This window comes from Pantherophis guttatus, chromosome 1 (assembly GCF_059756535.1).
Source record: "Pantherophis guttatus breed Tessera chromosome 1, ASM5975653v1, whole genome shotgun sequence".
In the NCBI taxonomy this organism is placed as follows: Eukaryota; Metazoa; Chordata; class Lepidosauria; order Squamata; family Colubridae; genus Pantherophis; species Pantherophis guttatus.
The window spans coordinates 30283031-30305726 of record NC_142063.1 but is presented as its reverse complement, the minus strand read 5'-3'; the positions used below and the strand labels follow the sequence as shown (position 1 = coordinate 30305726).

At 39.8% G+C, this 22696-nt stretch overlaps 3 protein-coding genes across 5 annotated transcripts in view; 1 reads left to right on the top strand and 2 right to left on the bottom strand.

Moving 5' to 3' along the window:
• FBXO34 (F-box protein 34) overlaps positions 1-8304 on the bottom strand; it is a 76989-nt gene extending 68685 nt beyond the window's left edge. Inside the window, exon 1 of one of the 2 annotated variants that reach the window (XM_034433429.3) lies at positions 7884-8304. The gene's annotated coding sequence lies outside the window, so the exon portion shown is untranslated. The remainder of the gene's footprint in view (positions 1-7883) is intronic. The other variant, XM_034433431.3, reaches the window with a different exon arrangement.
• A 6694-nt stretch (positions 8305-14998) lies between these two features.
• Positions 14999-18424, bottom strand: IMP3 (IMP U3 small nucleolar ribonucleoprotein 3). The gene is made up of 2 exons (XM_034433428.3): positions 17284-18424; positions 14999-16401 (listed from the first exon to the last, which is right to left on the bottom strand). Exon 2 carries the CDS (start codon positions 16381-16383, stop codon positions 15820-15822), a length of 564 nt encoding a protein of 187 aa, XP_034289319.1. The 5' UTR covers positions 16384-16401; positions 17284-18424; the 3' UTR covers positions 14999-15819.
• Positions 18425-18699: 275 nt separating this feature from the next.
• The window catches only part of DLGAP5 (DLG associated protein 5), a 31639-nt gene continuing 27642 nt past the window's right edge, over positions 18700-22696 (top strand). For both annotated transcript variants that reach the window (XM_087895276.1, XM_034433426.3), the window contains exon 1: positions 18700-18737. The gene's annotated coding sequence lies outside the window, so the exon portion shown is untranslated. The remainder of the gene's footprint in view (positions 18738-22696) is intronic.

Genomic DNA, 22696 nt, shown 5'->3' with positions numbered 1-22696 from the left:
ATAAAACAAATTCCAGCCAGAGCCTCAGTAAAATTCAGGAATAAATCTTCAGAATAGGAGAATGATTCCCTCTCCACAACTTTTCAAAATCTCATCCAGAGGACATTCAACTATCTGGAACAAATTTAGGAGGTTCACAGAGAAAAGAACAAGAGGACATTGAAATATGCAAGCAGATATTCCATTTGCAGAATCATGGGGTTGCCATTCCTGGGCTGGCTGATATGTTGTTGAACATAGTAAAGTTTTTCTAAAAAACACATTTTAACACAGATTGTTGCTACTCTTCACTGTACAGAACCAAATTTATCAAAAATAGTAAATATGTCATGTCTAACAATCTAGTAAAACTGCTCAAAAATGTATTGTCCTAATCACAGTATATGTTTAACTGCCATTGGTGAAGCAAATTACATTGCAAATAATAATAAAACATTGTATATGCTACCTGTACATTTTTAGGCTTGATTTCTGCGAAATGTCTGAGACTTATCTGAAAAAGATGTAGTTTTCTTGGCAGTGGTTTGCTTTGCCTTCTTTCTAGGGCTGAAAGAGTGAGTGACTGGTCTCTAAAGTCATCATGCCTAAGGCAGGACTAGAACTCAGTCACCCACCTTTTAGCCTAAGCTAGGGGTCGGCAACCTTAAACACCCAAAGAGCCACAAAGCTCCTAACCAGAAGCTCCCGTTCAATTCTGGAGCTGACCAGAAGACAGGTTCCCCCACCATAGGCTCCTCCTAGTGCGGCGTCCTTTTTCCACTGCCGACCGGGAATCTGGTTCCCCCACCATAGAGTCTCCTAGCACGGCATCCTTTTTCTGCTACCTGTCCTAACTGAAAGCTCTATCAATTGTGGAGCTGACCAGCAACAGGGAACCGCAGCAGAGGGATGAAAGAGACACATGCAGCTCCAGAGCCGCGGGTTGCTGATCCCTGGCCTAAGCCTTCAATTACTACACTAATATAAAATTATACTCTTTTTGCCATCCTAGGGGTTCTTGTGTAATAATCTACAATGGCATTGGATCATTTTTCTCATCTTCAGAAAATATTTTTTATAGAATCATGATCACATGAAATTCTTCAGCTATTCAGATCTTCACATAGCTAATTCAAATAAACATCCACCAATGTATTTACATCTGTAGCATTAATATGGAAATATGTCTTTGCATTTAGATTAGACATTTTCAATGAAGGGCCTACTAGATAATTGCCTATTGCCATACTGTATTCTAGGCAGCCTAGCAAAAAGCAATGCTTCTCAACCTCGGCAACATGCTAGCTGAGAAAGTCTGTGAGTTGAAGTTCACAGATCAAAGTTGCTGAGGTTGAGGAACACTGGCGAAAGATGAAATGTCAAGAGCAGGTCCATGTGCCTGTCCGTTCTGATTTAGATTTAAGTGTGTTTGTGGAAGAAGAGTAAATAATTTGGCCTGTCTCCCAAATTGTGCCCTCTGCATATACCAGCAGAGGGCACATCTTTGTGGGAATATGTCTGTTTTGAAGTGAGAAGGTGTAATGGGAATTTTATATTTTTGGTGCCATAAAATAGCTTTAAAAGCTTAAGTTTCAAAGCCATTTATGGCTTGAGAGAAGGCTACATGAACAACCTGCTTGTCCCAATTGTCAGACATTCATATCTTTATTGAAGGTTCCTTCTCTGGGGGTAGTCATTGATGAAACAATTATTGATAATGCCCCCCCCCAAATATAGGCATTTTTCATCCCTGTTAATTTTTTGATCCCAGTTTAAAATTAGATTATTTTTTTTATCCCAAAATAAAAAGTTAAAACTATTTTTCAAAGTTTTAATCAGCAATGGATACAATTAAATATTCTCTAAATGTTACCGCTCTACTCAGTGACCCAGCATGCCCAATATGGACTAAAGTTGGGAAATGTCGGTTCGGGCCACAAGCTCCCCATCTCTGAGCTAGCCAGCAAAGCAATGTGGTATAATTATAATATTTATATAAAATGACCTATTTTATCACTTTAAAAAATACAGAAAAAGAATGTTCTGTAGACGCACGTATTGTTGAGAGAACCTTTTATGGTTCAAGAAACGGAGCCCTTTTGTTATACAAGATCAAGTGATTTCAGTACTCAATTTGAGAGAAAATCCAAACATCAAACTCGACAGAAGTATGCGCAATACAGCCCTGTTTTTAAATATTTTCTAAAAGGAAGCAAGTCATACAAGACCAGGAAATGGGTACAGACTATGTGCAAGGGAGTGGTGCTGACTGTTTAATGATTACTCAATACAACAAGGTTTTATTTTTGCTGCCGTGTGTTTATTGAAATCCCAGTAAAAACAATTGATAAAACAGGGTCATGCAACCAGATAGATAGATATATATACTGAGTGCAAAAGAAGCACAACTACTGAAACTACTCTGAACATTTCATTCTGTCACTGCCACTCCCTTGCTTTGCAGCTCTCAGTATCCCAAGCACACCCAGTCCCTGAAGCTAAAGATTAGGCATTCTATTATTGAGGAAATGCACTGCAAGTACTTTCCACTTATGATTTTAAGGACCACACTTGATGCTGGTAAAAGTCCAGAGGTAAATGAAGTTTACAGTAGAAACAGCAAGTGTAATTTATGGGTTTGCTGGGAAATGGAGAGACAAGGAAGTATGTCAAATGCCACAACTCTACTTGGACAAGTTAAATAACATCTGGGAAATACTGTAAGTTATTGTTCCATTCTCAAATATGCCCCTCTGGGACCAACACTGAGGATTAGTATCTGAAGAGAGTTTTATAGTCCACATACAGTTTGTAAACTATTATGAGGTACTTTTAAAGCTGCCACATTAGTATCCATTTCTATTCCATGACTTTAGGCAGAAGCAGCAACAGAGAATATTTTGCTTTTTTATTGTACAGAATTTGACAGAAGATACCATGCTGAAGTCAGGCTCCAAAACTGGGAGCTCCCCCAAAGCAAAACAGAACATGTGAGAGATGCTATCTCTGAGCAACACTTTATGTATATTTTTTTAGCACCAAATTGTCTCTAAAAGTGCTGGAGCAGAGACAAAGGGAGAAATGGTCAGAGTTAATTCCTTTCCCATGACTGCCTTATATGCTAAGCCAGGTTCAGTTTGGCTTATGATGGCAGCCAAAACTAGAACATGAGTTTGTCAATGTTAACTTCCCGTAAGCATGGTTTGACATATCTAAATCCTGGCTACTATGCTAGTTTACAGTTAGGGAAGCTCTACAGAAAGGGCATGAAGTACGTGGAACTACTGTATTATGGTGCTATTAATTTGACATATACGTGGCAGTTTCTTTGGAGAAACATAAAGGATAATGAAAAAGATTAGCCTTTTCCCACATCATGCACAATGGATCTGAGTTCGTATACATATATTTTAAAAATAGGACGTGCTTCTTGATAAAATGCTTTTTATGATATTTGGTCTTAGTAGCAGGGAGAGAAAGTACTATCAGGGTACTTCTCTGAGGGGTCTTTGGCGCTCTCTGAGCTTGGTTATTTTCTTGCAGATATTTCATTACCCAAACTAGGTAAGTAAGTAAGAATAGTCATACTTATAGCATATCATCTGAACTGCCAAGAGCCATATGGGGTTGTGTTGAAGTTAAATAAATTAAAAAAAAAAAACTTAATGTCAAGAATTCTGAAGCCCACCTGAAAAGAAATGGAGAAATCTGGTCAGGGATCCTATTGGCAAATACTGATCATATTCAAGAAAACGTGGTCAGGGAACTGATATACAAATTGTCTCACACTTAATAAAGAGAAGTATTCTTAAAGTAGAATATTTGTAGCTCAAGGTTGAAATGAGGTTCTTTGATGCTCTCTGAGCTTGGTTGTTTTCTAAAATAAAAGACAACAAACTTACTCTTATAAGCCTCACAACTCTTTAAAAAACAGAAGATGGATTATTTGGTATTAACCAGTATACAGTACTCCAAACCACTCATTATATCTCAAACCAGCAGCACTTGAGCTCCTTAAATTTAAATGGAAGAGGTTGTGTGCTGCCTATCTTTAAAAGGCATCAAAGTATCTCTGTCTTCAAAATGAGAATATAAGCATTCAATTGTGATTTCACACATGGCAAATTAACAAGGCTGATTTAAGTTTAAAGCCTCTAAATTCATGAAATTCTCTGTCTTCCAAATTACTACCAAACAATCCCTTCTGGCACTCAAACAAGGGGGGAAATATAAGGAGATCTTAAGACAGCAATATTAACACTTTCAACCGATCAATATTTTAGCTACACAATGGAACAGCAAGTGATGAAGAAATCAAATTCTTTCTTTCTTTCCAGTCTGAATGGAATCCATGTATTCTGGCCAGACTTGGAAGATGGAATTCTATTCTTCCTTATCAAGGGAATCAAACTGCATTTGATAAAGGCTTGTAATCTATGCTCAGGAGGTATGGATCAAGGCACGCTGCAGACAAGAATGTGATGGGATAAAAAAGAAGAAGGCAATCTTATATATGCTGTCTTTTAGAAGATGCAACACAATTAAATCTAGCCATAATTATACTTTCTGATTATTTTGTCCATAGGAACATATTGGTTTGATGAAAAATAGGACCAAGTAAGAAAAAGTGAAGTTTGAGTCTTTGTGTCTATATTTTAATCTAATACCCCAGAGTGATGTTCTTTCTATTTCTTAATAAAAGGCTCAAGCTGGTAATCTAATAGTATTGCTGAAAGTACATCTGTAAACATTTGGTAATACAAATCTGGAAAGCATCACCAAAGTTACTATCTGTATTGATTTTGCTTTAAAAAGAAAAAATATTAACATATTTAACCAGGCCATTAAACACATCACTATTGGTTTCAGAGACACTACCTTGCTCAATATTTTAAATGTGATGCTATCTCATTCATTACACACTCTTTTGAGCTCATTAATATGCAATATTAGTATATTGAGAAGTGCTGCTCTGCATGTTACAACATTTTGTCCAATCCAATTTCACAATACCCTCTTTATGTAACTGTCATTGTACAACAGTGAGACAGAGGAAAGGAAGGCAACAAAACACTCGCAAAAGCAGGGAAAACCCACGAACTACTTTTAATATCTATTGCATTAATATATTGCATTTAAAGAAAACATTGCTTATCTATAAACTATGGTTCCCAAGTCATAGAGGCACCATACCACCACAAATCGCTACACAACATCATTCCAAAGTTAGGTGGAACTAAATAGTTTATAGATGTCTAAACATGCAAGACAAAGTTTAGACATTCAACAAAATGAAATACTGAAGCTTAATCTGGATGATGGCACTGCAGGTATTGCATGTTATACTGTTGTTGTTTATATGAAGAAAAACCAGAAAGACTGTTTAGGGTTTTTAAGGTGTTTTATTAAGAGCTTTTGAATTTTTGAGTTGTTTTGGTGTCACCTTGAGATATATCTCCATGATGATACATAATAGTAACCACTTCATTACCAAGGTAAATCTGAACCTTAACGCAGAATTGGCAACATTTTAATATCCAGGGTCCTCTCTTAAAAATTAAATCTTTGTTACATATTTTCTGTTCTATCTCCAAATGGAAATAAACTGGATGTTACCAGAGTGGCTTATATAGAATGTGATGGTTGCAGATTGTTTACTCCTTACTACTGTATGATTCCCAAAGACTGTTTTAATATCAAATATCTCACTCCCATTGTCTATTACCATGCTGAATGACACTTACAGAAGCTGCAGTCCAATATATCTGAAGGGCATTAAGGAAGGCTACGATACAGATTCAAAAACGAGAAGCTGAAACTGTCATTGACTATAATATCTAATTGATAGTATTTGTCAATTTCACTAGATTTTCATCATTGCTTCCCAGTAAAAAGTGATATAAATGCTCGTATGACAGAAAAGGAACAAATAAGAAAACTGTGCTATCACTGCTTGAAGAAAAAACTGTATTTAAAAGTAAGCAATGGCAGTAATAGCTGGAGCATTTTAAAAGATGAATGGCTGAAGTTTGCTCAACAGAAGCAGAAATGTGAAGATAGGTTTTTCATTGCACACTAAGCTTTCCTGAAGGTTTGCATTTATATAGCTTTAAAGCAGGGGTAAGCTACTTTTTTTCTGTCAAGGGCTGCATTACACAAAAACTACAGGGAACCATGGGCAATATTGAAGCAAGCAATATAGAAGCCACAATCCAAAATGACACCCCTCTGACACCCCTTTATTCTTTTTTTCTCTCATTTTTTTTAATATCCTTTCTCTCTCAAACTACAGGTTGTGGAGAAGGGACAAACAGCTCTCATCAGAAGTCTGACCAATTCTATTGCAGAGGACTTTTGGAATTAAACCAAGACTTGAATGCTACCCTAGAGCCACGTAATCCATTCCCTGTGTAAATAAATGTATAAGTAAAATCGAAAAGCAATCTTATAAATCTTGCAACCACACAGGAAATGAGAAAGTCATTCGTTCAGAAGAATCAAGAAACTGGTTCTAGCATCATACTATTATTCATGCATATAAACCCAATCAAAAATAAGAGCTGCCATTATTATGGACAAGAGCAAACATTAACCACCACCAGACTTTTAGACTGACTTATAATTCCCATTTTTCCTCCACCACCACATTCAATTGCAATTCTGGTTTAAAGCTGATTTTTCAACAGCTGACATAAACTCTACTAAAAGATGTGGGGGGAAAGAAGAAATCCAACATGTAGGAAAGTTGAACTGAGATTTTAAAAAATCAATTCTTAAGTCTTCCATTTGGAATGAAATTGATGACACATGTATTTGATTTTACCTGTAGGTCTAAGAGAGTGCCTAGATAAGTGCATCTCTCCTACACACTGAAGCTATTCCCTAAGGTGCAAAGATGCACCAGTTTCTTCCACATTCTGGAAACACAGACACAGAAAAATAATAATACTGTAAGTTCAAAAATCACAGACAGAAGCCCTTATAATACAGCTAGCCAATCATTTTGCTAGATTTTACAAATTCATTTGGCTGGGATTCCAACCCTGCATGTCTTGTAATGGTAGGTCTTGTAATTATTGCAGTGGAGCAGATAACAGTCCGCTCTAGCTAAATTTCGATTCTAAGGTTTGGGAAAATCTTAATTATGGTTGAAACGAATTGTTATTCCAAAGCCCAGGCACAGATCCCTTACACCAGTATTTCCCAATATCAAATGATACTTCCAAATCTTGCAAGCAAGAGCAGCATCCCCACTTCCTCCTGCATGATAAAATGTTAGAGAAGACCCCTTTGGGCTTAAAAAAAAAACCACAAAAAAACCAGAAGGTTGAGCCGCCTTTTTCAACTGTGAAAGCAAACGCAGCCAACATCTTAAAAGCAAAACCTAAACATGGAGGACCTTCATCTCTCATCCAGAGAGAAGGTCTCTTTCAGAAGCAGGAACCCAAAAACCGATCTCGGTTTTACATAGCATTATTTTCCTTCCTATCCCTTCCACTTCTCCCCTTCCACCAACCTTCGGATATGGTGGGGGGGGGAATTCAAATCCCTAACTCTGAATGGTAGACGAAGGAGTCCCCACCCTCAATTTCCCCACACTGGAGTGGAGAGGGGTCCTCCTGCTCCTAAACTCATCATTTCCCCCTCCAGCCTCTGAGATATTGGAAAACTCGCACGGCCATTCTCCCAAATAGACCCGCGGAGAGGGGCGGAGGGAGAGGGAGCAGGTCTCCGAGGCTGCTTCTTCCGAAATGTGTCCTTGAATGATGGCCGGGAAGCCCCTCGCGAGCATCAGCCGTGGAGAAAGGGGACTCCCCCGGGCCCCACCGGAACGAGAAGGGAGGCAGCTGGGTCCAGGCGACTGCGGCGCCGGCCGTTTCTAAAGGGGCCTGCGGGTGCCTTACCTAACGAGGAGGCGAACCGAGCGGCAAGCTCCCGGGGCCTCCCGCCGTCTCCCGCCGCGGTTCCTTTTGCCGACGTCTCCTCTTGCCCCTTCCCTCGCTCGGCCCCAACTCGGCGGGGAGGAGCCTCCGCCGAGGCCTCTCGCCAATCCAGGCCCGAGGCGGAGCCGCGATGCCGAGCTCGGAACCGCCCGAAAGCCCTCGATTGGCGCCGGGCCAGGCGAGGAGGCCCTTTTTGACCCCGGCGGCTTTCTCCGCCCGCTCGCCTTCCTCCGCCGTGCCAGGAACCGGCGGACCAGCCGCCCACTTCTGAGTGAATTTCAGGCCGTGCGCCAAAGTTGAAGCCGCCGTATATACACCGCTCCCCCACCGCCACCTCCAGCGGCAGCAGAAGCACAAAAGCCATGTTTTTTTACGACATGAATACATATAGCAAAATGCCAGCGGTAGAGCAGGCTGGTAGCACCTTCGCTTAAAAAAGCCAGGTGTCGGCCTTTGTTGCTACCAGTTTGGCTTCGTTTAACATTACACGCAGAATTAGATCCAGGTTTACACCTTTTTAAAGTCAGGTACCTGCCATGTTTTTTTTTAATTCAATATGTTCATTTTGGGACAACCTAATACTGTACTTTTTAAAAAAAAAAAAAAAAAAGCAGGGGCTCCTATAGTTTTTACAAGCATCTCCCTTGAATGTATTCTTAATGTATACACCTCCCCTAAAAAAACCCAAACACCAAAATGAACACAAATAAACAAGACAATACAATTAAACTTAGGGAAAGGTGGATTTATTTTAAAAATGTACAACTAAAGGATTCTTCATGCCTTCACTTGAATCTTATCTTGGTGTAGCCTATTAAAGGTGGGTTGCTTGTTTTTTTAGAAGTGTAATGCTAACTTTAATGGCAGAGTGATAACATCTTTTTTAAAAAAAACATAAGCTTAAATCCAGCATGTTACCAGCCTCCTTGCATTGCCAGGGATTCACATACCATTATTCAAAATAAAAAATGTTGTATATTTTTCTCCTATCAGTAGGCCCATCTCTCTTTTATGATCTTTCCAGAGATAAATGAAAATATCACTGTTGTTTCTGTGTGGACAGGAGATTTAATTACAGCACTACTCAAGGTTTTTAACTGCTGAATAACACCCCCCCCCTTTATTACTATGGTGTTTGTTTTAATGAGAAAAATGATTGGCTGCAGATGCTGCCCCAATTTTTCAAGGTGGCAGATTTGCCAATCAAGGGATATGAAGAGAACTGAGAAAAGCCTCTCACTGAACAATTTAGAAAACTAAAGGAATAGCATTGGAGAAGACAGAAGCTATAGTGGCTGGATTGACATATCATGGTTAGTACATGGTTTGTAAAGCTACTTAATTGGATTTCCTGCTTTCAGACTTTATATGAACCAGGCAAACCAGATTATAGTTTAATGTGGAATTTCATGTTCCTAATCATACCTTCTTTATTTTTCAATTACTGTATCCACATTCCTTCTGATCAATTCAATCTACATGTATGCTTTTTTTAAAAAAAAAATTAAGGTGAAACATTTGATATTTACATTCTGTAGTTGTGAAATCAGTCTTCTTTTACCATACTCCAAATGGAAGCTACTACTCAGTCATTTGAATCAGACTTTTCTGAAGAAATCTAAAGGTTTTGGCCTGTATACAGCTAATAAATCTTCTATCTACCTACCTACCTACCTACCTACCTACCTAATCCTATCCTATCCTATCCTATCCTATCCTTCCTTCCATCCATCCATCCATCTATCTAATCTATCTCTATATCTATCTAAACATTTATATAGATAAAATGGGCCAAGGAATTTGAGGAATCACCCATCTTCCATGGTGTCTGCCCATCCAGTAAAAGCTGGCAGAGAGTTGGCATTCTTTGGTTCCCCTCAATTCAACAGTGCCATCTATTGGAGCCCAGGAAAAATGCCTTCTATGCCACAATGCCTGCCCTCTAGAAATCCATGTTGAAAGTGTTTTGCAGAAAGTTGAGATAGATGTTTTAAACAACAACTTCTTCTATTGTACCATTTAATTCTTCAAAGGTTCTTGTTAAATGCATTTTTCTGGCAGATAAAAAATCTGAATAAGAGAACTTCAGTTAGGGTTCCTTTGTCATCTGTACATGTGAAGGTCAAGCAAACACAGTTATTGGACTTGAGTTACCTCACAGGCATTGTACCAATAGTTTTGGGGCTTACCTGTTCACTGAATAAGGAACAGTAGTCTTCACTAGTTCTCTGGTTGAAGTTGAAAAATGACAACACTTTAAATGACAATGCTCATGATCTATTATAGAACAAGCTTGTCTCACCTAAGCTGTTCCTACAGAGAAAACAACTTGAAGTAAGCACCAATAACAAATATATACAAAAACAAATTATCTGCAGATAATTTTTAAATAAATTTGCTACAATTCATAGCATTATAGAATTGGAAGGTATCACAAAAATAATTTAATCTGTGCCTATCAGAGAAAGCAACTTCAAATTAAGCACCAATAATAAATATACAGTTTTATGTATAAATTTTTAATAAATTTCTTAAAATTCATAGAATTATAGAGTTGGAAGGAATAAAAAAGTCATTTAATCCATGGGTCCCCTACCCCTACCCCTGAGCCATGGACCGGGACCGGGACTGGTCCCTGACTTGTTAGGAACTGGACCACACAACTGGAGGTGAGTGGCGGGGGAAAGTGAGCAAAACTGAAACCATTCCCCCCTCCCACCCCATTATTTCCAGGTCCTGGTGACAAAAAGGTTGGGGGACACTGATAAATCTATCTCCCTGCTTAGTACAAGGTCTGTTACCGCATTGCTGAAAAAAATGGTTTTTGTTTGAAGATATCTCTTACACCTTTCTATCCTTGCTTCTGTCATGTTCATATATTGCTTCACACCTCAGTTTTTGTTCTCTAAGCTTTTCACCTTTTGAACTCTCAACTCCATCCAACCAGAACTTTCTCAATCTGTCTTCCTTTTAATCTATTTACTGTTCTTTTGTACATTAGTTTTGCAGTTTGATCCTGTTTCACTTTATATGTATAACCAAATTTGTACTTGCAACCGAAGTTATCTCTGAGCATAGTTTTGACAGAAAACCATAAAATATTACACACTACTTTGTCCCCCCCCCTTTATTAAGCAAACAGATAACATTCCTCTGCAAAGTTAATTATAGCTATATCATCCAAGCCTAGACTCTCTTACCTTCTTTAACCGCTTTTACTTGTAAGAACCAGCAAATGGAATGAGGCTTTGGCCTGAGATCTAAAAAGGCATTGTAACTGGAGTGTTGCCTGAATACAGTAGTGTAATCTAAGGTTCTCTAAGCATGTCTATATTTGCAACATATACCATTAGCTCAGTATATATGTACCTAGTCATTGCCAGTTGGGCAATATGTAAATAATACTATGTATTTATTAAATGTATATATAATTTATTATTAATAATAATAAAAGTAAGCAGTGGAATAGCTTGTCTCCGAAAGTTGTCTTCATCACTGGAGATTTTTAACAACGGATTGAACAGCCATTTGTCAGGAATAATATAGGGCAGTGATGGTGAACATATTCGGCACCGAATGCCCAAACTGGAACATGCATGTCGGAGTACCAGAGCACCAGAAACCCGAAAACCAGCTGGCCAGTGCATGCATGTACCTGCCAGCTGGTCTTTGGGCTTCCAGCACACGCACGAAGACCAACCGGTGCACATGTGTGTGCCGGAAACTAGAAGACCAGTTAGTGACAGCACGCGTGCCCACAGAGAGGGCTCTGCGTGCCACCTCTGGCACGCATGCCATAGGTTCGCCATCATGAATATAGGGTCTCCTGCTTGAGCAGGACTTGGACTAGATAGATGACCTCCAAGCTCCCTTCCAATTCTGTTATTCTGTTAATATGATAATAAAATAAACGTATCCCTCTGTGTTTGTAAATACTAGTATTGTACTAATGCTACCACTATCCAGAATTAAGGAGGAGCCAATTTTCCCTCTGTTAGTCAAATTACCAGTTGGCTTTTCTCCGGTTGGTAAAGCCTTCCCTTCTATCACTAAACTCTGTGGGATCATTTACAAAGGTTAGACAAGGTCCTACTATACTTCCTCTTATTTGCCATCCACAACATTTCCCAAATGATGCCCTTCTCCGCTTTAGATGAATTTTACCATCCTAAGAACAAAACGAAGTTTCAGCAGTATAATACTGTCATGTCCATTTTAGATTAACCAGTTCTACCAGTTACTAAAGCCAGCAATTCATCTTCAACAGCCAGAGCTGCTGTCAGTCTCTTAGATGTCAGCCAGTATATATCTCCCTTAAGTTCTCTTCCCCTTTTGTTTCCCAAAGTTCCTGTGATTTAAGATTTTACCAGCCTAATACCCTTTTTTGTTTTTGCATATCTCCAGAGATATACAAAATAGACGACATGACAACTGCAGGACTGTCACAGCATTGGTCACTCTCATTTACATTCAGCTTATATTCATTCATCACTTGCTACTTCTTGTTTTAACCTACACATTCTTAAGGAACACATTCCACTGTATTCAACTTTGTTTCTTTTGACATATCTACCCATACCTTTCAGACCAATGAAACAAAATAGTCTTCATAAACATATGAAGAACAGTTGCAGGAACTGGGTATGTCTAGTTTAATGAAAAGAAGGACTAGGGGACACATGATAGCAGTGTTCCAATATCTCAGGGGCTGCCACAAAGAAGAGAGTGTCAAGCTATTCTCCAAAGCACCTGAGGGTAGGACAAGAAGCAATGGGTGGAACTAATCAAGGAGAGAAGCAACTTAGAACTAAGGAGAAATTTCCTGACAAATTAGAACAATTAATCAGTGGAACAACTTGCCTCCAGAAGTTGTGAATGCTCCAATACTGGAAGTTTTTAAGATGTTGGATAACCATCTGAAGTAGTGTAGGGTTTCTTGCCTAGGCAGGGGGCTGGACTAGAAGACCTCCAAGGTCCCTTTCAACTCTGTTGTTCTATTCTATTCTATTCTATTCTATTCTATTCTATTCTATTCTATTCTATTCTATTCTATTCTATTCTATTCTATTATTCTATTCTATTCTATTCTAATAGCTTCTTTTGACATTCATTCTAGCTTCTAGCTTCTTTTGACATTCATTCCACTCAACAAATGCATAGATGCATTACTTTTTACCCATGGTTGCATGTTTTAAAATTAAGGTGGCTTTAAATTGGCCAGTTTTACAGGGATATACAACATATTTAGTAGATCACTAACTATATATTTCACTTTGTATATTTTTCAGTTTTTTTTATTTTCAATTTGTTTCCGTAGTAACTTTAAGAATCTCATCTATTGGTATCAATATTTGCCACAATTCCTCAGTATCTCATTCTCCCTTTTTAAAAAGAATAAAGCATTCATTCATTCATTCAAAGACACCTCAGTCATTCAAACAAATCTAAGCAACCAATTCAGGCTCAACAACTCCTATAATAAAAAATAGCTGTCAAGATTTCATTAGTTTCTTTGCAGTCTTAACATTTCTTCATACAATAATCCAAATAAATTACTTGCCAACATTCTACTGATTTACTGTTATTTCTGATTATCTTTAGTAGACTTTACCTTCTTTCATATGGGATACTTTTCCCTTAAATAACTCTTTCCGAAAAGGCCATAAAAACTTATTTCCCCAAACATTGGGGTCAATATGAGTAGTTCCCATCAAGAGAGAATATGAATGTGAGCCAGGTCACCTAGTGTTACTATTTATTCTTGATTACTGTTTTAATTTGGTTATTTCTTGTGAGCTGTCCTGAGTTGCATTGTTCAATTTGGGCAGAAACACACAGATACATACACATGTAACTTTGAATAATGGGATCTAGGAAAATAACCTCTGCTGTTGCTTCCACTTTATGAAATGTCATCCTCCTGGAGGTGAGATTGGGCCAGTTTTCCTGGCCTTCCTTGTGTGTGGGCATCCAGGAACACCATGTGGCCTTGAGTATGGTTGATGCCTTGAGCGTGCTTCCTCCGCCTTTTAACTTATCTTTTAACTTTTATTTTTTTCTTGTTCCTTATCCTGTTTTTTGTGTATTTTAATTGTACCTTTTTATATGATTTTATGATCTTTATCTGGAATCTGTCCAGTCACCTAGGTAGCAAGGGGGGGGGGGTACCTAAATTTGATAAATAAATGTGATCAATATTGACCTCCCCAGTGGTTATTAAAGTAGCATTTATTATTTTCATATTTTCAATATCATTTTTAATATATATTTTCATGTTTGAGGGTTGATGAACAAACTCAAAGTTCATAAAGGTGTTGATGAGATGAAGAGTTTGGGGATCCCTGCTCTAAGCAATCAATCTTAAGTGTTAATCCAACCAGCTCTAATTTTTCAATAAAAAATGGCTTAGCATATTGTGTAAAAACACACCCTTAATATACTATTCAATTCAATTACCTTTAAGGAAAAAATGCCTTTCTTAATGCTTTCTGCAAATGATTTGTTTTCATCTAGGAATAATTACACATGTTCTCTAGGACGTGGGTCCCCAACCCCCTGGCCAGGCTGTGGCCCATTTAGAACCGGGCCACATGAGTGAAGAGTGAGTACGTGCGCATGTGTGCAGCTCCATTTGTGAGAGTTGCAGGCACTCGCGCTCATGCGCAAAACTCCATGTGTGAGTGGCGGCCCCTCGCATAGAACCATCCCTTCCCCATCTCCATGGGCCATTCAGAACTGGCTATGGCCTGTTTGGAACTGGATCGCACAAGCAGTGGGCGAGTGCACATGCATCTCCATTTGTCCAAGTGGCAGGCGCTCGCATGCGAAGTTCCACTTGTGCAACAGTGGGCACTTATGTGCTTACTCCATTTGTGTGAGTGCAAATAGAGTTGCACATACTTGCTTCTCTCCCCCAGCCCCTCCCGGTTGGATCACCGAGCCAGAAAGGTTGGAGTCAGCTGCTCTAGGGCAAAAGTTCTCATTGTCAACTGCATCTCAATAACTACAGGTAATGTGCAGTTAGGAAATAACTTAAAACTTCCTTCTTGTTTCAGAGCAGATAGGAGAACTGTATATAACAATGAAAAGAAACAGGATTTTAATATATATATGAACAAACAGCAGCAAGGCCATCTATAAGCAAAAAATCTTTACAGAGAACACAAAGATTTTAAATAGCTTTATGCTCCAAAACTGAACTCAAAATTAATGTTTTGAGGTATTACACAATATTATAATCATGATCAGAGTAAATTTCTTTCCATTATTGTAGATGCTATGGATAAGATAAAGATGTACAGTCAATATCCAGTTCAAAACCTTAAGTTCTAGCCAACAATTTAACATTGGCATAACAGCTTGTACACTAATAGAGAACATGTTACTATAGAAACAAACAGAATATAAAGTTGTTGAGATGCCAAGAAAAAAATAAATCTTAAAATAATGACTGCATAGATTTGCTGTAGGCAGCCATCCAAATCTTGATCAAAAGGGAATAATAAAGTCTGTTTTAATTAAAGCATTCTAGATGGAACAAGTTTTGATACCATCTTTTGGGAAGAGGTCAGATGCAATCCAATTATGGTATTAATCTTCACTGTGATCCAAAATGAAATCAATAAAAAGGAACACACAGGATGTTTTGCAAGATGCCCATATGAGATTGTTGTCCTCACTTCTGATAGAAACCCTAATCATGCAGTTATAAAAATTGCACCTGATCGCAAAAGAGTGTGGCTTGGTTTATAGTCTGTATACAACTATATACCGTTTGCACAACTAAACAAGCAAAACAAATAAGACAGAAATGTACTAGTAGGACACCTCCTGAAGCCAACTGAATTAAATATTTAAGGTGTAATCACGCAAATGGTTAATCAAAGAAAAGTTGTTCTTAAGAAATGAAGTCAAAATCATCCCGTTCCTGATTGTAGTTGAGTACATGTTGTCGGATGCGAGAGGAATCAGTCCAGGTAATAAAGTCCTCCATGGCCCTGGTCACCAGGAATGCAGGGTCTGTTACAACTTCTGGTCCTACCCGGATATGCCCCTGCTCCACAAAGGTCACAGCAGATTTCAAGTTTTGTGCCATACGGAGCTTTATGAGCAGACAAGGCAAACGGCGACGGCAGAAGGAAGAGGCTGAGACTCGATCACACTGCTCAAGAGAGCTCTTAGTGGGTACCACACCCATGGCATAAAGTTTGTCCAGAAGAGCAGCAGTGCTTCTAGCGCGGAAACCTGCTGATTCTGGTACATCACCCAGGTCTCTGATCCGGCGTGCTAGTTCCCGAACAGCCCGACTAAGCTGATTGTAGCGAGTGTAATCTTCCCTCCGCTGTATACGGAAACGACGAAGCACACGCAGCTCAGCTAGATTGCCTGATGCAGCTTCCCAGTTCACCAAATCTAGCTTCTTGAGAAGCTTCTCCTCATGAAATTTCAGTTTACGCACCATGTTCGTCTCTTCGATTGCCTCAAGGGGAGAAACACATTTAACTTATTTTTTACACACTACAACACATGCCTCTAAAAGACCAAGCTGTTCTACATTCAGGAATACAAACACATTTAAAAAATAAATAAAAAATAGCTGCTGCTCACAACTAATAAACCCGGTTCAAGAAGATATCAGATTTCTACCAATGCAGCTGACAGTTTTGTAAGGACGCACCAGAACCTCGTGAAAAAGCTCCACGTTTTACCTACAGTTCACAATTTAAGAGATTTTATATAGGTAAGAAGGGATAGGATAAGTTAAAGTGAAGGAAGAAAATACATGCACCAAGTCTTACTTGAGAAGATTTTGAAGCACGGTTTTAGACATTAGAATTAGAATTCTTTATTGGCCAAGTGTGATTAGACACCCAAGAAATTTGTTTCCGGTGCGTAAGCTCTCGATGTACATACAAACAATAGTGATAAGCAACAAAGTTATAGTCATAAGAAGATAAGGAGATATGTAATAGGGAAGATGAGAATGATGGTAATACTGCCTTTTTAGATAGTTTGACAGAGTTGTGGGAATTAGTTGTTTAGCAGAGTGATAGCATGGGAGGAAAAACTGTCCTTGTGTCTAGTATTTTAAATTTTGTATATCTATGTGTTTTATTTCATGGCTGTACACCGCCCTGAGTCCTTCGGGAGTAGGGCGGTATAGAAATTCAATAAATAATAATAATAAATAATAGTAACACGCAATACTTAACACACTTTTAACATGCAATACTTCATACACTTCTTTGGGAGTGGTCTCCCTTAACTTCCGAGTTGATCTGCACAGGGTGCATTGCCCCCACTTCTCCTCCCCGGCTTTGGCTATCCAAAAAGCGACATCTGCTCATCAGATTCTACTTACCCACTCGTTACGCCGTCAATAAGAAAAAACAAAATAAAATAAAAAAACCCGACACGTAAAAATCCCGAACTCGCAGTACAGCGGGGAGCCGGAACGTAACACGAGTTTCCCACGCGGGAGAAGGAAGCCGCAACGGCTTCCTGTTCCGGTCCCGGCACGCCAGTCAAGCCCCGGTTTTTCTGAGCATAGATTTACGAAACAAGAAGATGGGATTCACACTGGTCACTTCCGGGTTGCCTTGCGATTTCCTTAGCACGCAACAGCAGCCAAGTGGAAGAGAAGGCGGGGCAAGAAAGGCTTAACGAACTTTTACTGCAGTCTATTAAAATCATTATTAGAATCTGTTTTGAGGGAGCAATTGGGAGGTAATTGGGGTAATTATTTTGTGAAGTCTACGAAATGCCGTTCCAATCGTTAAGTAGCTTCGAGGGGCAAGCAATAAGTAAGCACGATCAAAACAGCAAGTAAAAAAAAACTTGCCATTCCTATGACGATCCAAAGGTGCTTTTTTTCAAGAGGCAACTGGCCTTTCTGGCTTTTCAAAAAATCTGAAAGTCCAATTTGCCTCTTGAAAAAAGCACCTTTGGGACAGTCATGACCTGGATGACTGAGAATCTCCATAGACATTCCTTTGACGAGGAATCATAAAGCCCTTATCCGTTTCCCTAATAGTAATCGAGCAGAATTGGAACCAAGTGTTGGCTTGGTTGGCTGAACAGTGTTGTTGTTATTATTATTAATTAATAATAATAATAATATTTCTATGCCGCCCACTCTCCGAGGACTCTGGGCGGCTTACACCAAAGACAGTATACTAAATAGCATATTGCCCCCAACAATATTGTTTTTCCAGCAATCAGAACGATCCCAAATGCTAATTCTCAAGAGTATAAGAAATGCAAAAAAAAATATAAATGAAAAAAACCCAACAACCCTCCCACAGAGCTGAAATAGTGTTCCCCAGTTAAAGAAGGGGAAAATTGAAGGGCTGCAACTTTTCCACAATACTTATTACTCCCTCCCTCTGCCTTGTGTGGTTTAGAACTGCCACTGTCACATCTGAACACAAGTATCGTAACGTTTCCCGCCTTCACTTCCTTGACGCCCAACTGCTCCCAGGGAAAAAAGAAATAACATAACCGGAGAAGCAGCAACAATCGAGATATGAAATCTCCGAACCAATCCGGGCTTTTGGGGGGCTGGACTTTTTAATTAGGGCACCAATAAAAGCGCCGCTCCGTCATCCAATCACATCTCTCCGATGGGAGACGGACTGACGTCAGAGAATATAAAAATATAGCCAATGAAAACGCAGTATTGTTGTCTCAACGACCAGTCGGAAACGTTAGCAAAAAATTTGAACTGGAGTTCTGACCCAAGCCTTGCTCGGTCGATTAGCCGTTCGAGCTCGCGCGTGGATCCAACGGAGGGCGGAGGTTGCGTGTGGCCGTGAGGTATGGCGATGTTCCTCAGGGACGACTCAGAAATGGATGTGGGTTGGGGTTACGTGGTTGGGGGGAGGTGGGGATGGGCTTTGGAGTCCGGCCGGAGGAAGACCAAGTCTTCTGAATCTACCTGTATGCATTTCGAAGCAGACGTTTGGTCTGGTAGTTTTTTTTGTTTTATTTGATTTATATGCCGCCCTTCTCCGGAGACTCAGGGCGGCTTACAATGCGTTAAGCAATAGCCTTCGTACTTTTGTATATTTATACAAAGTCAGCTTATTGCCCCCACAATCTGGGTCCTCATTTCACCTACCTTAGAAAGGATGGAAGGCTGAGTCAACCTTGAGCCTTGGCGAGATTCGAACTCGCAGTAATTGCAGGCAGCTGGATGTTAAATGCTGCCTTAGGAGGCATTAGCCTATGCCACTCAGGCTCCAGTTTGAACAGGACAAGAATTGAAAGGGATTTTGTAGGTCTTTTAGTCCGGTCCCCTCCTCAGGTAGGAGACCCTGTACTACGGTATTTCAGACAAGTTGACCGTCCAGTCTCCTTAAAAGCCTCCAGCAATGAAACCCACACACAACCTCTGAAGGCGAGCCGAGCCAATGGTTGCTTGTTCTCACTGTCAGGATTTTTTTCTCTCTCCTTATTTCGAGTTTGGTTCTCTCCTTGCTTAGTTTCCATCCTTTGTTTCTTGCCTTGCCTTCTAGTGCTTTGGAAAATAGGTTGGATTCCCCTCTTCTTTGTGGCAGCTGCTCAAATATTGCCACACTGGAATCAACTCACCCTTAGTCCTTTTTTTCAGTTGACAAGACATGCCCATGTTAGGATATGGTTTGAGCCAACAAGTTGTCCAGGCAATATATGTGTTCTGTGACTTTAATATGAATATGTATTGTGTGACTTTAAAGTTTTACTGCTGATTCATTGTAATGCTGAGTCATGCTGTAATTAGATAATCACTGGTCGTAAAGGTATTTAAGAAAGGTACTGTAACGTATTCAGTTGATGATAAGCTACCATAGTGTGTGGAGTTGCTACCATTGTACTATCATGGTTGGATGGATCTGTTACCATCGTGGTTTGTGAACCAGAGTGAGTTTGTTATTCTAACCAACTATTGTTTGTGTGGTAAGAAGAGTTTTTGTATCACTGGACTGATTTAACTGGCAAAGACTTGAATTGATTTAAAGACTATGAGATTGTTTTTTCACTATAAAGTAAACTTGATAAACCACATCTCTTTGCACATCTCTTATTCATTGCTCTCAGCAACGTTTCTCTGTGCTCCACACTCTGCTGGTTGGTAACACAACAACAATATCCTTAACACCCAGTTTGTGCAACCGTTCTTGGTATGTTTTAGCCTCCAGTCCCTTAATCATCTTTGCTGCTCTTCTCTGAGTTCTTTTCAAGGCATCAAGCTAGAAACCAGAAGATAGTTCTAGTACTCCCTTAGACCTCTGAGAGTTAGCTGAGTTTACCTTGAGCCACTCCCTCAACCCAATCCACCTCACAGAGTTGTTGTTGTGGGGAAAATAGGAAGAGAAATGTATTAATATTGATTTGTTGCCTGGAGGCATTTATACAAAACAATAGCAAGATAAAAACAATTTCAATTTCTTGCTGAAATGGGCATTGATTAAGAATTACCTTGCAACAAGATGGGCCACAAACACATTTAATAAAATAAAAGGTTTAGTTAGCATTGATGCCTCTTTGTTGCTATTTTGTTACCATAAAGCATAAATAAAGAATTATAAGAAACCTTAGCAGCCCTCCCGGAGAAGCTGTGCTGGTCAATTTCTATGAACACAACCACAGATCGTGTTTAGTGGTATAAGAAACCAGACCGACATCATTGTGGTTTAAACTTATTAGGGCTTATGAGCCAGAGCCATCAGTGTCCTCCAGATATGTTGCACTGTGACTGCCAACATCCCATTTGTAGTGGCCTTGGTTATGTCAACTGGAGATGCTGGGATTGCATTATAATATATTCTGTAATGGCTGCCTTTGTTTTAACCTTTCACAAATATATGAGGAAGAAAACCAAATCTCCCAAAACTAGTAGAAGGGCTTCAGGAAATAGAGTAAATGCCATTCTGCTGGGGAAGTAACATATTTCTTAACACCATTGGTGTTAAGCTGAAAAGTAGGGATTTGCTAGGGAATAGGGTATGCTACATCTCCGGTCCCATCTTCCCCCAGGGGCTGCTATAATTCATTGCCTGCCATTAATGAAAAGTTTCCTTGAAGCCCAATATAGTAGCATAGAAAAAGGCATTGATTTCCCAGCAGAGCTTTAATTCCCAGCTATACTAAGAGAGGTAGAAATGCCCTATCTACAGACTATAAGGAACCTCCAGGATTGAAGACAGTTTATCACTGAACCTAAATTGCTGTAGATCACTTTTGGTGGGGTCTATTCTGCTTTGCTCTTGAGAGGCAAGATGCTCAGCTAGATAAGCTCTACAGCTGTTGTATTCTTCTGATGTTTGAGTCATGCGTTTTGCATTTTACTTTGCAATAGGACAAAACGTTAGAAAACAAAGAGACTATTTACATTCAGTTCTATTACTGTAGGTTTTTTTTTTAATTTGATTTATATGCCGCCCTTCTCCGGAGACTCAGGGTGGCTTACAGTGCGTTAAGCAATAGCCTTCATACTTTTTGTATATTTATACAAAGTCAGCTTATTGCCCCCACAAACTGGGTCCCCAATTTACCTACCTTAGAAAGGATGGAAGGCGGAGTCAACCTTGAGCCTGGTGAGATTCAAACTTACAGTAATTGCAGACAGCTGGTGTTAATCACAATGCTTTTAGTCTGCTGAGCCACCAGGCCACCAGATTGCTAGATCTTGAGCTTTTACTTTTTTAAAATGTAAGAATAGGTACAGTATTTGAAAATACTGAGGGTTTTTTTTTTTTATGCAGAAAGTCCAGGGAGGCTCTGGAAGATGCTTTAGGGTAGTTATCTCCAGTCAGACTTGATAGTGATAGAAGAGAATATTTTTAATTCAGGGTTGAACTTTGGGGTTCTTGGGGTTCTCTGAGTTTGCTGCTCTTGCAGATGTTTTATTATCAAACTTAGGTAACATCAGTGCATTGATAATGATACAATTGGTCACAGATGTATATCTAGCTTGTGTGTTTTGGGGGGCATCCATAAAAGCATGGGGAATGGATCCACTGCTTTTCATCTGCCACTGTTCTTTAGTGATTTGACCTTTCTTGGTAAGGTCACTAAGAGTTCTTTCGATCCAATTGTCTAGTTCAGTGATCGCTAACCTTTTTGCTGTCGCGTGCCAAAAGTGGGGATCATACGGGGGGATCGCACATGCGTGTGCCCATACCCATAATTCAATGCACCCCACCCCCCACACACATGTGTGCGTGACCCCCCCCCCACGCTACCCCCACTTTTGGCCTGGTAGGCCCGTTTTCCGCCCTTCCCAGGCTCCAGAGGCTTTCTTGGAGCCTGGGGAGGGCGAAAACAGCCTTCTATCCCCCACCCGGGAGGCCCTCCGGAGGCCGGAAACAGCCGATTTCCCAACTTCAGGTAGGCCCGAAAATTAGCTGGCCGGCGCGCTGGAGCTGAGTAGGCCAACGCTCGCGTGCCCACATATATGGCTCCACGTGCCACCTGTGGCACCTGTGCCATAAGTTCGCCATCACGGGTCTAGTTTCTGTATTAGATTGATGTTCACTAAGATGTAAGTTTCTTTGTCTTTCCGTAATTCTTTGGCTTTTTGTATATATTGTGCTCTGATCATGCTAACTGTGGTTGGGCCTTTGTCTGCTGGTAGGATGGTAATCGAATGGTCCTTCTTTAGGTTTTTGAGGCTGCTCTGCCCTCTGCTTTGAGTGGGTTCTATTCCCCTTTCCTTCTGATCTGTGATATGATAGTTTGTCTGATGCTTTCTTGAGTCTCTGTGAGAAGTCCTGGGTTTTAAAAGCTTCCAT

Coding starts and splice junctions, on each gene's coding strand:
- IMP3 (XM_034433428.3), bottom strand. CDS start 16,383: ATGGTGCGTAAACTGAAATTTCATGAGGAGAAGCTTCTCAAGAAGCTA.